General features: G+C 39.6%; 1 protein-coding gene across 1 annotated transcript; it reads left to right on the forward strand.

Annotated features, from left to right (window-relative positions):
• Positions 1-5237: 5237 nt before the first annotated feature.
• On the forward strand, positions 5238-8822 carry IL6 (interleukin 6). The gene is made up of 4 exons (XM_063149747.1): positions 5238-5495; positions 5607-5720; positions 5941-6087; positions 8332-8822. Exons 1-4 carry the CDS (start codon positions 5238-5240, stop codon positions 8521-8523), a joined length of 711 nt encoding a protein of 236 aa, XP_063005817.1. The 3' UTR covers positions 8524-8822.
• Positions 8823-16522: the final 7700 nt, after the last annotated feature.

The following is a 16522-nucleotide window of genomic DNA, read 5'->3' on the forward strand; positions in this document are numbered from 1 at the left end:
CAAAGTCACAAATGCAATCACCAGGAAAGGCAGAATGAGAACACAAGAGAATGCACAACTAAATGTCAACCCACGTGAGACAATAATCTGATAATGAGATTATGGGCACAAAATCATTGAGCATGGACAAGGGTAAACACAGTTAGATTTACAGATGTCTCATGGAACAATGCATGAGCTTTTATTTAAGAGTGAAATAGATCCTCTTTACTGAGGTGAGCTAGAGTTGGTATGCATTCATGAGTGGGATTATAAACATTGACACCCTTGAGTTTCCCTTGGCATTGAGCAACTTCCTTGGAGGGAAAACCCCACTTTTGAATGCTTTGTAAAACACAATCTACATCTAATGTGCCATGTTAAAAATGGTAAACAATAAAGATAAATACTTACACCATTCAGTACCTCCCATACACAGTGTTCTCTTTTCAGCTCTGTCATCTTCTCTGGTGACTGAAATATCTCACTCTTCTTCATCATATAACTTCCTTGAATTTTCATCTTTCATGCTTAGAAAGCAAGCTCAATGGGAACTAAGAAGTTCCTTAAACACAAGTGGAACTTACAGTCAATTAATTTTTAAAAACAGAGAGAGATTTCTTTCAGAAGTACAACCCTACAATACACAGTGCTGACAAAATGGGATCCCTGTCAAAACAGTGTGTTGTCCTCATGAGTGATGCTCACAAAACAAGCCAGATAACATGCTGCTTGTGAAAGACCCAAGGCCATCAGTGTTTCTAACTTGACCAGCTCTCTGCTCTGGTGTCTCAAGCAGCCCTAAAAGGGACACCATCCACCCCACCAGGCACACTGTGCTATGACAGAGAGAAAGCAACAGCTGCCTTCCTTCCATGAGAAAAGTTTATCAAATTGCTTCCTGATGCCATTTAACAGTGCAGTCACAGAAGCAAAGTGCTCCTAGTGAAAATCAAGTTTCATGGTCAGGTGCCACAACATTCCCATTCCAGCATTAAAATCCCTGCAATCATTTTGACTTGAAGGACTTGTACCATTAGATATGTCTTGCAGCATTCAGATATTCCCCAAGAACCATTCTATCTAGGACCTCTTTCATCTAGGACTGCATGGCTGGAAGCTATTGTCTGCTGGAAGTTGGCTAGAGAAGACCATAGCATTATTTATCTTCTTGAAATTAAGCAGATAAGCTGAAAACCAGAACATAATTTAAAGGTAAGTTAAAATTTTCCCTCTAAACCTCCGATCTAGCTTAAGGCAAGGAAATTCATGGTACTTGCATATGATGCACTCAAAAAAAAAATTCAAGTCTTACCACACATCTTAGCCTTTTTAAACAATGATGCAAGTCTTCCTTTAAGAAAGAAAAGAGTAATCCCCAAAGCTTTTCACCAAAAAATCCCAAAAAAACTTTGAAGTTATTTGGCAAAAAACCAAGAGAAGGAAAGAACTTGCCAAGCCACAAAAGCCAACAGGCCGTTAGGCAAGTGCACCAGCGCTCTTTGGTGACATGCAGCTTGTCAAAGCAATGTTTGCTTATGAGAAACAAGAACACAGTATTACTGACCTGTTCAACCTGTTCACTTCAAATACAGCACAGGGCAGCTTGGTTTGACATTACAAAGAACTCTGACACTCTTTACAAGATCTGTAAGACTTCGAGTTCTCTTGTTAACAAGCTTTGAGGAATTCAACCAAAAATATGTCAGGGGAATCAGACATCAGCTTTCCTCCTCATTCAATATATTTGGAAGTTATTTGCTTAGTGATTGTTATGGTTGCAGTTCTGACAATTGGCATTTTTTTCCACACACAATCTAATACTTCTATAGAAGAACACCACATTTTCAGTTGTATTTCTTCTCTTACTACCAACAGTACTATTTTAAGTCATAATCCCCAAATAAACATTACTGGTTTTCTTACTACTGTAAAATAGTGGAGACTATTAGAAAGAAAAAGACAGTCAAATCAAACACACAGATTGGAGTGGAACTTACTGCACCCTAGTAATTCTAATTCATTGAAAGACCTTATTTTTCCATGTAGGAATGCCATTTATGTTTGACTCAACACTCAGCAAGCAAGGTCTCCTGCTGCTGCCAATGGCACTGGGTTTTGCCTCTGCACATGGTAGGGCTCCTTGTAGACATGTGCCTGATGGCTGACAAGAGGGAAGACAAGCTTTGACCATGACAGCTCTGGCAGTTTGTTGAATTCTTCAGTGGTAATAGCGTTTCCATGTTGGTGTCATCCACCTCTCCTGAAAACAGGCTCCTTTCTCCAAATTTCCCAAGTTATCAAGAACAAAAGTGGCACAGGCTTGCTCCCAGGCAGACCAATTCTAGATGAAAAAGAACCTTTTCCAGAATGGGTCAGTGAGTTGCACATTGATCCTAGAAAACACACATGGGATGATCATGGATTGGCTATAACTTGACTGGAACCTGGAACAATTTTCATGTGCGACAATCAGAGAGGGAGATTTTTTACAACGTTCAGAAATGGTCTCTTCTCTCCTACAGAAATGTGCAGTAGTAGTGCTCATTTGTCAGACAGAAGAAAAAGTTGGGTAAACACTGAGAATTTCTGAAATCCCACCTTAGGAAGTTTTTAGATACCAGGATGCAGTCATCTTAACAGTTGACAGTATAAATGAAAAGAAAAAGAAAAAAATTGTACAGTGAAATATAGTGCAATAGAAATAAAAGGATGCAAGAACAGTAATCTACAGTATTACAAAGATGCTATGCAGGAAAGAAATTCCTTGGCATCTAGAAACTATGCCTCAGTGTCTCAGCTATAATACTCCTACATTTTAAGTACCAGGATCTCCTGATCTGTAGGTAACTCATGAGCATGTGCTGTTTGTTCAGGGCTTATTAAATTTGGAACAACGTGACTACTGATGAATCAGTGTAATTCAGTGCAGTACAGTGCCAACTAATTAATAATACAGTGCAGATCTCCTGCAAACCCTTCCCAAAATTTAACCATTATTACAGATAGATCAGTGTAAAAGTATTTCTTCTATGTACAGAACCAATTAAATAAGTGATTTTCCATAAGAAACTGTCCAAAGCAATAAAAGTATTCTAATGCTATTGTGTAAATTCCAGTTCCTTCCTCCTTTGAATGCTATGCTTTGTCCTAGATTATCAAATGGAGTTCCTAAGCCATTAATGAGTACCTTTCACTGGAGCATGTAAGTATACTTTGTACTTCTGAAAAGTCACATGGACATTCATATTAAAAAAAGTAAACAAAACCCCAAAATGAGAAAACAGTAACTGAAGGCTTAGAAACTTTTAGATGAGGAACAGTGGAAACTTGCTTTTATTTGACTCTGCAGATGCAACTACATACATCAGCAAGACTGTATCACAGTGATCAGCACAAAAATGTTCTCTGAAAATTTCTAAGGAATAGAGACTTTCACAATACAATGAGGTATGCATAAAATAAGTTTACAAAATTAAGAATTACAGAGCTACAGAGAAGACTAAATTACAGAATGCTTGCTGAAAAGATATTAAGAAAACACAGCCTTCTACCAAGTTTTCCTCATTTTAAGAATAGTACTTTCACTTAGGTTAAGTAAAGGAAATGTTTGACAGTCTGCAGGGAACAGCCTATGAGTCGTCTTGCAGCGGAAGGAAATCCCTGAGACGTACATCCATGTGCTATTGCAAGTGGAAAAAGAGGTAGGCAGGAGTTCCCTCCCTGATGTATCTGCCTCTGATGGTTATGCAAAAGCAAATACCAAGCTTTGAGCTCATCTGGCCTGGCTGTTTTAATCCTTTAGCACATTTCAGTTGGATCTTTTCATTGATAATAGTCAAACGTACTGCTAGTGGCATGCTTTCTTCTATGCCTAATGCCACAGATCTGACATTACAGCAAATACTGTTCTGGCAATATCCCCCTGCTGCACTCAGGGACCTGGGCAGAGATGGATTGCTGCTCTTGAAAACTGCTCTCCTGCACTTGTGTTCCAGTTCTAATATCTCTCCACTGGGCAAAATTACCACAGCTGCTTTTCTGCTACTGACAGAAAGAGACATTAAATAAAAACCAGTAGTACTCTGCCTCTTTCCCGAGGCTCTCTTTTCAGGCTGTGCTTAGAAAATTAAGTATCTGGGATATTTTTCAGTTTCTGTGTTGTCTCTAACACCTCTCTTATGCCCCATGTTCTGTTCTCCCAACTCTGTACTCTCCTGTTAGGAATTCCCAATGCAGCCTCTGATCTTTTTTAAGTGAGAAAACATAACCAACTTCATGCTAAAGAAAGAAAAAGAAAAAAGAAAAAAAGGGAGTTTGGCCAAAATCAGTTCAAGACATTCCACAAGTTCAATGTCAGCATGCCTTAAACAGTTTGACTCAGCCTGCATGCTACAAGATTGATCCCAACAGGAACTCTTGCCCTGGGTGAAGAGTCCCCCTGAAAGATTAAAATTCCTGCAACAGCTACAGGTGGGCAGAAAGAGATAAGGCAGCAGATAACAGGGAACTTCGTGGCATTTCCTGCAGCCAGCCTCCCGCAGGAGCTGGCTTTGGTCCATTCAAAGCATTTGATGTATTTAATCCTACCCACATGTAGTTCACTCAGAGAGGCAACTTGCAACTTGTACTACCCAGCACCTAAACAGGGGCGTTTAGTTTCACATATACAAATAATAAAAATAGCTAAAATATAGGGATGTTTTAGCTATTTTTTTCGTATGATGTATATAGATATAAATCATATGAAATCCGTAAAACATTAAACCACGTTAAAATATTAAACCATACGGAAGTGTATCGCATATATAAAGTATGTGTGTATATAGGCAGGTATGCATGTATAATTTCCAGGAGGTTTTGTGCGGCTGGAGCTGGCAGGCTCTGAGGAAAGCCGGACCGGGGGGCTCCAGCCCCGGCCGGGACCCTGCGGGGCAGGTGAGCCGGCGGCGGATGCGGGGAGCAGCCCGGGCCTCAAGGAGTTACAGGGACGATTACTTCATGTTCCCACCGGCCGCTTTCGGCCGCCCCCCCGGCCCGTTTCACAATCCCGGCTCTCGAGCAGCCCTGTCAAGCCCGGCGCGCTGCGAGAGCACACACCCCTCGTGTATGTGCATTATTGCCGGATTTTCCCAAGGCCATGAATAATCTCGAAGCCCCCTCAATAAATACACGTTCAGAGATGCCCGGAGCTCATTCAACCCGCCAGCCTCGCCGACGACAAGGGGCCAGGGCCGGAGCCGAGAAGAAGCCGCACCATGAAGTTTCCCCGGGACTGTGGCTGCGACCGTGCCCGCGCCGGCCGCCGCCGGCCGCCCGCCCTCCGCGCCGCGCTGCTGCTGCCGCCGCTGCTGCTGCTGCTGCTGGTGCCGCGGGCCGCCGCCGCCCCGCTGCCCAACGCCGACTCCTCGGGGGAGGCAGAGCTGGAAGAGGCGGCGGATCGGCGGGCGGCGCTGCCCAACAGCCTGAATCTGGCGCGGCTGCTGCACGAGCGGGCGACACAGCTGCAGAACGAGGTGGGTACGGCCGCACCGCGGGCAAGCGCTCGCTCGCTCGCTCACACGGCCGGCCCGGCCGCGGCTGCCTCCTGACAAGGTGCGACCAAACCTCTCCGTGTCTCTCCCCAGATGTGCGAGAAGTTTACCGTCTGCCAGAACAGCATGGAAATGCTCCTCCACAACAACCTCAACCTCCCCAAGGTGACGGAGGAAGATGGGTGTCTGCTCGCCGGCTTTAATGAGGCAAGGAACAGCTCTCCTTTCCCATCTAACCCTGTATATCTGGGGCAGGTTTTACCTGCTCAAAAGAACAGTGGAAGTTGACCTAAAGATTTGTGCCGGCTCTAGCTGGCTTTGGCCAGACCTCCACACTACAGAAGCATCATCTGCTAACCTGCACACAGCATTGCGATCAAGGCACTTTGAACTCTAAACTGACTTTCTCACCTTTCTCTCATTTCAGGATAAATGTTTGAGAAAAATCTCCAGTGGGCTTTATACATTTCAGACATACCTCAAATACATACAAGAAACTTTTATTAGTGAAAACCAAAATGTTGAATCGCTATCCTACAATACAGAGCACCTGGCACAAATCATAAAACAGATGGTGAGTTGGTTTTAAATTCCCTCATGATTTTTGTGGCTTAATATTGATGTGAAGTCAGAAATAGAAGATGCTATGTGAAACAGAGGATGCTATGTTTCAGTTCCTTGAAAAAACAGGTGACAGTTCCTTATGGTCAGATCTTACCCTTATGATTTAGAGGTTTTACCAAGTTTTGCTTTCTTTTCTTAAAGAAACAACTCTTCTTCCTACTTTTTATTGGTAGTTGTAATTTCCAAACCACCTAAATGCATCATTGTTTTAAGAACAAATACACTAAACCAGCTGATAGAAATAGGATTTCTCAGAGAGCTTGTTTATAATTGCAGAACTGCAATTCTGCCTGTACTGATGTTGGAACTCACTGAGAAGCAGAAGTCAGCAACTTTTTTTCAAAGCCCACATTAAAAAAAAAAAAAAAAAAAAAAGAAAAAAAAAAAGAAAAAGCCAAGTGTATTTTATTTTATTTTTACAATGTTATTTCTCTTTAAAACTCTTCAAACCAAACTTCTAAGCTAAGCTGTATGGTATATTGAGATATTGCTGTCAGTATATCAGATAGCTCCCTACCAAAAAACACATATTTTGCTTACAAATGATCTTTCACAAAAATACCAATTTCTCTCTTGATCTGGTAAACTAAAATGCTATTAATTTCTGACAGACATTTTTCATGTTTTGGAAAGCTTTGAAAGATCACATTTCAAAACTTTACTTAATTCATGTAGTTCTTGCTCATTTTAATAATCCTTAATATGAACACATCCCTTTGTCTTTGGTGAAAGCATTTGCCTGATTAAAAATCACCCAGGTAAGGACTGCAGAAGTCTTGGGGCATTATTTCCTTCTAGGCAATTTTCAGCATGTGAAAAGCCTATTGTGCATTGTGTGTTTGCCATACCTTTCCTAACATATTTACTTATGCCCATCATTCTTTATGTGAAAGGAAGCTGAACTGCTTTTTTCACACTGTGCTAGCTGAGAATAATAGTCCTGTCATAAGACAGCAACTGATTACTGGCTTCCAGCTTGATACACGAGTTTGCAGGAAGTTTGTTTCATAACTGAGACTAGGTTTGTTGGGTTTAGGCTTTAGATTTTTTTTTTTTTTTACCAAGGTAATCAAAACAGGCAGAATTAAACACAGTGACCAAAACCAAAACTTGCACTTGCAGAAACTGTGGAGTTTTTGAGAAAAGGCCTTGAACTTCAGGTTGGAAATTTTTCTTTGTGAGAGAAAAATCTGCTATTTAGGGACAGCAAAGCCAGAATCCATCACTTGTGGTTAAACAGATCCATCAGCATGATACGTGTCTGGATATCCAGATACAAACTTTAACAGAGCACAAGCAGCTGGGCATACCAGGAAAAGTGGATGTGATCAGAACACACTCTCAAGTAGTCTGGATAGGAAGAATATTTCTCTCTTATATTTCACAAAAAAGATGTTCCAGAAGGAGGTTGCATCTTTTTGCCACTTGTTAAAAGGTAGGAGAGATCCTAAACACAGGATTAAGCAGACACTTGCTAGAACTTTGGACTCCAAATCACCTAAAACAGCTCCATGATTTGTGTATGTAACTCCTGTTTTCACAAGTTCCGCTTCTTGGGACAAGTTCTTCAAAGGCCTTTATGTACTGGGTGCACAATGCTGTGAGTCAGCATTAGATAAATAACCCAGTAGATAAATAACTTTTACTCATCTTGTAGTTACGGTCCCACATATCAGTGAAAGTTGGTGGCACTTAGTCTCATATGTGACTAAATGCCTGGAAAGTAAGAATTAAGCAGCTAAACAAGTCTGACATCTTTGGAAACTTGTTAATCTGCTACAAAATGTGAGAGTACTCCAATGTCAGCCGATTAACTTGTGACTCAGGATGGAGCAGTGCAGGTTACAACAAACCATGATCAGCATCTCCCTACCTAACCAGCCATGTGACTGCCAAAAAGCAGGAGGAGTGTATTGATCTGCTCAGAGCCTGTTGGACCACGATGCCACAGGCTGCATTCAAACCAAAACTCTACAGCCCAGATCCCCACACAGCAGTCATAGCAGGCACCAGCATTCCTCACACCTCTGCACAGAAACAGGGCTGGGGGAAAGCACAGTCCCAGCAAGTGCTGTTGACTGCAGTACAGAAAAAGTGGAAAAATGCAGCAGGCTGGGAAAACACAAATGGATGCTCTCTAACAGGCTCAGTGACAGTGCTTTAACCAAGGCCCCCAATATTGTCTTTCTCACAGGTGATCAATCCCGAAGAAGTGATCATCCCAGATGCAGCTACCCAGGAATCCCTCCACACAAAGCTGAAGTCCACTACGGCCTGGACAAAGAAAATCACCATCCATCTCATCCTCCGAGACTTTACTTCATTTATGGAGAAGACAGTGAGGGCCGTGCGCTATTTGAAAAACACCAGGAGTTTCAGTGCTTGAATGTTTTAGTTCAGGCACAATCCTTTGGTTACAAATCTGTCAGGTGGCAGATAACAGTGTTGTTCTGTTTTAAGAACTAGAAATAGTAACAATGGTTGGATCTATATACATTCCCATTTCCTTTTAGGAACTTATTTATTGTATTTAAGATATTTATTAGGTTTTAATATTTTTTATTTATATTTTCAATATTTAGAAATAATTTAAACAAATTATGTATTTTATTTCCTGTCTAATGGTACTATTCAGATATAAACTTATTTAATATGTATTCAAAAAAAATTTTCAGAACCCAGAAAAAGTTTTGTATAACTTATGTTTTTTATACATTTGAGAGATGATATTTATGACTTTTTTACCTTTTTAAGACAAATAAAAGCCAATTTTTAAGAAAAAGCTTGTATAATCCCTGTGAACTTTAAATAAGACTAAAGCACTCTAATATATCCAGCTTCTAATACCTGCAATTATCAGAATAACCACTTTCAAGAACATCCCTGTGTGATTAGGCCAGTTCTCTACATAGCACATATGTACACACATAGACAACTTGATTGCCATACAATTCTTAAAATAGGATATAAAGGAACCAGATGCACTGAAAAGTACACTTAAGAATGAACAAGATAAACCATCAATGCTCCAGAGAAACAAATGGACAAGTGCCTTATATTTAATAAGAACACCCAATAAAATTGTTTGTAAGGATCTTCTTACAAGTCAAATAATCTCTTTTAAATAAAGCGGTGAGACAACCACATTAACCACTTTGACACAAATACTATCCTCTGATTAGTTTTATTGCTGTCATCCAGGGGAATTTTCCAAGTTTGGTTAAACATTTCTGGCCCCTACTGCAAGAAGTAGAAAAAAAGAAATTTAAGTTATTTCCTTAAGCAATATAAATCAACATATTGCCGCTGAGCAATGCAGCAACATGCATTTGTCTTTTATATTTCACTAGTACGGACAAGCTACATACCATGAATGCATATTCTTATTTGGAAAAAAAACCCTCACAAAACAGAACAAGACTTAAGCCTGAGTACCAAACCACTGAAACTTTCCTTGGCTGCATCATCTGCAGCACTGTAGCTGTGCAGGCACCTCATATACCCCAACTCAGAGGAATTCACAGACCACACAGGGGATGCAGGCAGCAGAAGTCCCTCAAGCTTTGCCCCTACAAATGGTAGATTATGAATTACCCTCACTTTTCCTTCTGGCACAGTGGTGAAGATGCACAGATGAAAGGCATGCCTTGGAATGTGGATAAGGATGTCAGCAAACTCTCCTCTTCCTCTGAGTGATCTGATTGTCCACATATGCATTCCACCACCGGGGATGCCAAAACAGTGACCAGTCCACCCACTGCTCACATCTCAGATGCTCAAAACAAAACAAACCACTGCTTTGCCCAATATGGTAAAACCGTCATCTCAAGTTGAGCAACATCTAGAGAAGGAATGAGGAGATCTCAAGGAGATCTTGAAAGATGTCTGTGGTGAATGGGTTTTCTAACAACATGTAAGATCCTACTTTAACTGTCCTGGCACATGCTCAGGAAACATAGGAAAGCCTGGCTTGGCCTTTTCACTGCTTATACTCACAGGAATTTGCTTTTAGTGACCATTTGTTCAGAGACCTTTCTGGCCTTTACTATGCCAATAATAGCTAAAAGACCCAAAGTAGATCCCACACTGGACCTAACATGTGAGAACAGAGGGGGTAAAAAAAAAAGGGAAACCATCTCCTGGTTTCATTTCTCCCAGCAGAGAGTGGCTTCCTGAGATCACCATTAGTTACTATATACACTCCATATAAGCACACTCACACTGATCTCCTGAAACACCAAAACTCGTGTAAGAATTGGAGCTGAAATCCCTTGCAACTGACAGACAAGCACCGACACTTCCACCCGCGCCCTGCAGCTGATGGCTACCCAGGCTGTCAGCAATTCCAGTGAATATGTAAATGCTGCCACGTTTTAGGGTGCAGAAGATGAGCAAAGATTACCACTTGTTGGGTGAGGAAGTCAACTTTCAAGTCCTTCCTGGAGCAGTGTTATTCCTGATGGTGTCACTGAGCTGCCATTGTTTCACCTGTGGCTCCTCCACAGCTCTCAGGGCCCTTCAGTGCAGCAGCTGCCTTGCTGGCCATCAATCTCCTGTCACAGTGGCAACTTCAGGGACTGCTCCCAGGATCAGCACCACTTGCTGAAACCAACACTCACTGGTGCTTTTGACACACAAATATTTCCAGTAGGGAACTGAGATGAAATCAGAGAAGACCTAAACACTGCTGAGCATGTTACAGGGCCTCTCAAATGCACCAACTTATCATTCTTTTTCCAGTTTGCTGTGTAGAAACTATTTTACATCAGTAAAACATACAAAGGCATTTATTTTAGTTGGCAGACCAACACAAACACATAAAAAACCTAGAACAATAGTAAAAAGTGATGAGCAATCCTAACTACACTCAGCAACAATGCCTCAACACTTCTATTGAAGAGAACTCATCCAACTGACAGCCAACTCACTGAGCAAAGAAAACTCAAAAAACCCTCCCACTAACACAACCCAAATAAAAAAAGACTTGCTAATAATGACCTAGAAAAATAGGAAATTACCCACCAAAGCAGCATTTTGGCAGCTGCTGTACAGGACCAGCCTCGCACATCCCAGATAGCCTTTCCCCACATTTCCATTCACCCTCAGTCGTTAACCTCACACTGAGATTCTGGAATGCTTCACAGATGACCAGTTCCCTTCATCCTGATTTTAAATTCCCAAAGAAGGAAGAAGGTAAAGCTATGTTGAAAAGCATGCATACATTATACAGTATGCAAGAAAAACCCACAGTATTCAGAAACACTGCTTAAGATGAGAAACAAAATATCCCTAAGAGGAGCTGCTGTAACACCAGAATGCTGGACAAGAGAGAAAAAAACCAAAACAACCCCCAAAAAAACAAAAAGACAGAATGCAACCTAAAACTAAAGTCATTTGTAATAGAAAACTGGGGGGTGGGGGTAAGGGATAGTCTCTGAAGTACCATTTTTAATTTTTTTAACCATACTTTACTGAGTAAGAAACTTCTAAGGGAAAAAAAAAAAGAGGAAAACATTTCAACCTGACCAGCCTCCCAGGTTGCAGTACCATTCCCTACCTGCTATTGGTGTAAACACTAAATTTTGGCAGAGAGAACAACTACTTGAATGAGACTGCATGCATCTCTAGTGCCTCCACAGATTTTATCAACAGCTGATGGTGAGATTAGCTAAACCAGGCTGAAGCTACAAGAGATGGAAGAGTTACACCATCAGTTAAGCATGGCAGCAGCATCCCTTTTCAGCAGTAATGACTCAACAGGTTGGCTTAGCTTGATGGCAAACTTCCCCCTATGTTTGCCATTGTTATTTGTAACTAATAGTATTTTCCAATTTCCATTTCAAAGATAAAATGATGGAAAGGTAAGTATGCACTAGTATACATCAAAGTCCTCATGGTCAAGGTAATAGCAAACAAAAAAAAACCACACACACACACACACACATATATATATATATATATATATATATATATATATGTGTGTGTGTGTATATATATAACTAGAAACCTTGTGATTAAGCCCTTGCTTTTCAAGTCAAATGCTCAGATAACAATTTCTGATCTCTCTCAATGAATTTCTTTCCTCTTCCTGATAAGGGGAAAACCAAAACCCACCTACTCCCTTACTCTCAAAAGAAACGCAACCTCTGTAGGCTTCATCCTTGAAGTAATACCTCCATGAATTACTAGCAAAATCAAGCAATTTCTGTAACTAATCAGATTAAACCAAATCCTCCTATATTTTCAAGACTGATTTTGGCAGTCAGCAGAAAATACTCTACAGAAATTTTGCAATCTGGATTTCTATTTAGTGACCAGAATCTAAGATTGCCTTTCCTGAGAAAGTAATTCCTGAGAAAATGTTTAAAAAAACAAACAAACATTCACCATCAGAATCAAAACAGTGAGATTTGATTTGCCCTGCCATATTCTTTTCCACACAGCAGATAAACATTCCCTCCATGTAACCCATCCTCTAATCCTGAATTAACATAACCATGACCAAGAAACAATGTATGTAACCCACAAGCTTAACCAAGAAATGGCTATTGCATCACAAACCATCATGGAAAAAGTACTTAGAAATTGCAATTAAGTCATTATTTGTAAAAAATAAATAAGTCATATGACATTTAACAGGATGTGGTCTCTCCTGCTGTGGTGAAAACAGATGTAATGAGCTTTAATTTCCACATATCATCAGTACCATCATAGCTTAAATTCCAAGACTGTAAGAAAATATTTCCAAAAGCATCCAGGGTATATACAGTTTGATTTAGCAATTCTCCTGATAAAAACCATTATGTTAGATGTGTGTTTCATTTACTACACAAAGCAAGAAGATGAAATCTTCAGCAGTTCTTTGTCATCTATACCCATTCTGGAAGACAGCCATACGAAGTAGCAAAAGACAAGTTTTACACTTCACCAAAACAGGCCTGTTGTGACAAAATTCTGAACATTGATTCAGTCTGCACACTTTATGTGTTTAAGTGTTATAGTTCAGCTGACAGGAGCTTTGCTGGTGAATTCAATCAAGGAAAAAAAACACACAGGCTCTATATTTCATATGTGAGATACAGCACAGTTACTTTGTACCAGTTGTGTCTACACCAGAAATTTGTAGCAAAATTAAAAACCTGTTACAAATTCCCCATCACCTTGATTTTGCCTCACAACTGGCCAGGCCTTGAAAAGTTTATGGAGCACACAAGTTCCTTTGAAGATCAAATTATTAAGAATAAAATTATACTGAAAGCCAGATTTTTTTCCCCCTTTAGTGATGACACTAAACTGACTATCCTTTTTCTACCCTCCTAAGCAGGATGTCCACAGTCCATGCACCAAGACCAAGAAAACCATCAAACTCACAAGACTCCCTCTCTGTCCCTTGCACAATTGCTTGTCACCAGGTACAACAGGCTCCAGTGACAGGTGGCATTTCCCTGACACTGAGGCAACCACAGGCATACTACACATCCCTCACTTAGAAGGCACAAAGTAAAAAGCCAAACAATCCCTATCTCCAGGCTATGATCAACATGATACCTCAAAGTCAGTACAATCTCCACCCAACTCAGGAAGGCATCAATGATTTTATTTCACACATCTACACTGCAGCCTTGAGCTCAGCTGTGGTAGCCAGAGCCCATTTTTCAGTAAACTATGCTCACTGGCCTTATTCCAACACTAAGAGTTCACAGGACTCCATCACAAACCCCATCACAGAAAATAATCTACACCTGGCTGCAGAAGGCACTGATTCAGTGACAGAGATCAATACAGTCAAGCAGGAAAACTTGCTCTTTTCTAGGTGTCTTCTATGTGACCGTAAAATAAAATTTTCTCAAGTTCTATTGGAAGAAAAACAGAAAGGAAAAAATCAGCTTAGAACACTTGAAATTAATAACAACTAATTAAAGTCCCCAGTCTTGACCAACATGAAAGTTCTTCCACCTTACCCCTTAGACCTGGCTCTCTTCTCCCTAGCACCACCAAAAAATCTCTAGTCTTGCTGAAACAAGCATATTTCTGACCTTTCTTAAGGGAATTACCATTCTTCACAGGAATCTCTTTAATGTAAAACTTCCCAAACCAATAATCTGCTCTTACAAACACATCCAAATTTTGTGAAAATTACAAAAACTGCAAAGTAACTTCACAACATCCATACCAAAGATTTCTTCATTTTCAAACTTGAAAAAAAAATACCTTTTTTCTTTTTTCTTTTTGGTACCATACAATTAATTACCAAGACTTAATGATTAATACTTGTTCTCTTCTTTTTTCTTTTTTTTTTTCCACCAGGGAAGAATATAAATGTTCATTTAAGGAGAAGTTTCACTCACCTTTTAATTACAGTAAGAACACTATTTGGAATGAAAGTCTGGACACATAAACAAAAAACATTATATTACATACTGGCATTCAATGTAACCTGAATTGAAGGTACTATAAAAGACATTTTCCCCTCCTCAATCTGAAAACCCAATATTTCTATACTAATAACTTTTCTGAAACATACTTCAGTAGCAGAATTACCAAAAATTTCCTATCCAATGTGCTCAAAGTAAGAATTTCATAAGCAATATTTATCCAGGAATTCCAAGTTGCAAAAAATCTGAAACGAAACTATTTTTAAGACAAACTTCCAGCATGGACACGTCACAGAATCTGGCCTGTGCTTGACATATGCATGCTTTTGTAAAACTTTTAATGAAAGAGGAAACACTTCCCTATTTCTCTACCTCTTGCCAAATACTATAATTCTTGGAAAGCAGTCAGAGCAACCACCCACAAAATCACATCCCCAAATGTCAGACACACAAGGCACATGAAAAACACTTCTGCAGGTGTTTGGGTCCATCCACCCACTGCTGCATTTTGGGTATTGTACACCCCTGTGAAATGTAAAATCTGATTGAGAAATATGAGTTACTTCACACCAAATACTGTATCTCTTAGTATTGAACATCTCAGGTTACTGCACAAAATTCAACAGAAGAAAAATGTTCATAATCATGATTAAAGCCACTACCAAGTACCAACAGATTATTTCAATAATATTACCATTAGGATTAGTCAAGAAAAATAATCAAAAATTTAATTTCTTTAATAACTTGAGACTGTGAGCAGTTAGATTAATCTCAAGTTACTGTAAGAGAAAAGGCACTAGGAAGGCTGCACTAGCAGAAGATACACGGTCATGAGACACTGTTCTGCATTCAGCCCTTGCACTGTTCCACTGTCAGCAGTCTATCAGCATGAGCCATGCCAGTATTTCATGGCATTTGACTGAGTTATCATGATTAATGGAATTTTAAAGAACATGTTGGTTTGCACTAGTTCTCATAAACATTTTCACTTTTTTCTTACCAATTCTTGTCCTTCATTTTAAGTTTTTTCACTTGGCTCATTTCTCTTTTTCTCCAATCACAGCCCTTAAACACAGTAACATTTCACTGTGAATTGTAATGGTAGATTAAAAACTGAGGAATCTCCTATTCTTAAACATTTAATTAATGTAAAAAAAGCCTGAAAAATCCATGGGATTAAAAAAAAAAAAAAGCCATGCCAAAATCTAGAATACCTTTGTTGCAATGATAATTTGGAGAAAATAAACATTATTTCTAAAAAATCACTGCAGAGATACAAACTACCCTACACAGTTCTGGAAGGGAGAGCAATCTACCCAAAACAGCTTCTATTTAACAGAAACCAAATAGTCACCATTTAAGTGCTTGAACTTCAGTGTTAAAAGGGAGAAAACTAATTGAAACCAAAACAACCATGGTCCAAAGACCAAGACTTTGGCATAAAAATGAAGCACATACCTTGTTTAGTGTATACTTGTTTTCTTCCTTCAGTTATACATTAGTAACTTTCTCTTACAGTATGAGCAATTTATACACATACACACAGAGCATTCAACTGTTGTGTCCTCCCACCCCATCCTAAATCCCAGAAAACATAGAGATCATTTAAAGGTAAGTTTAGCAGGAAAGTATACTTTTTTAGTATCTGACTGTGCTAGAAAACACAAACATACATATCCCTCAATCCTTACTGTATCCACAGATAAAAGAATCTAGAAGAAGATAAAAAACCTGAAGTGGATCAGCACAGTAACCATCTACAGAGGCTTACCAACATTTGGGCAAGGAACTTTAGAGGAATACTGAAGTATTTAAAACATTAGCTCAACTTTTTGGTTACTGTGAAGATAAAGACAAATCTTTACCCAAAAGGCAATCGTTCACAGGGATAAGTATGGGAGTTAAATATCACCATATTTTGGGAAAAACCACAACAAAACCCCCACCATGGCTTTCTGTAATAAATAAACCACTACATTATATTATGTAAAGACTTAAAAACAATATGCA

Source organism: Melospiza melodia, chromosome 1 (assembly GCF_035770615.1).
Source record: "Melospiza melodia melodia isolate bMelMel2 chromosome 1, bMelMel2.pri, whole genome shotgun sequence".
NCBI classification, from domain to species: Eukaryota; Metazoa; Chordata; class Aves; order Passeriformes; family Passerellidae; genus Melospiza; species Melospiza melodia.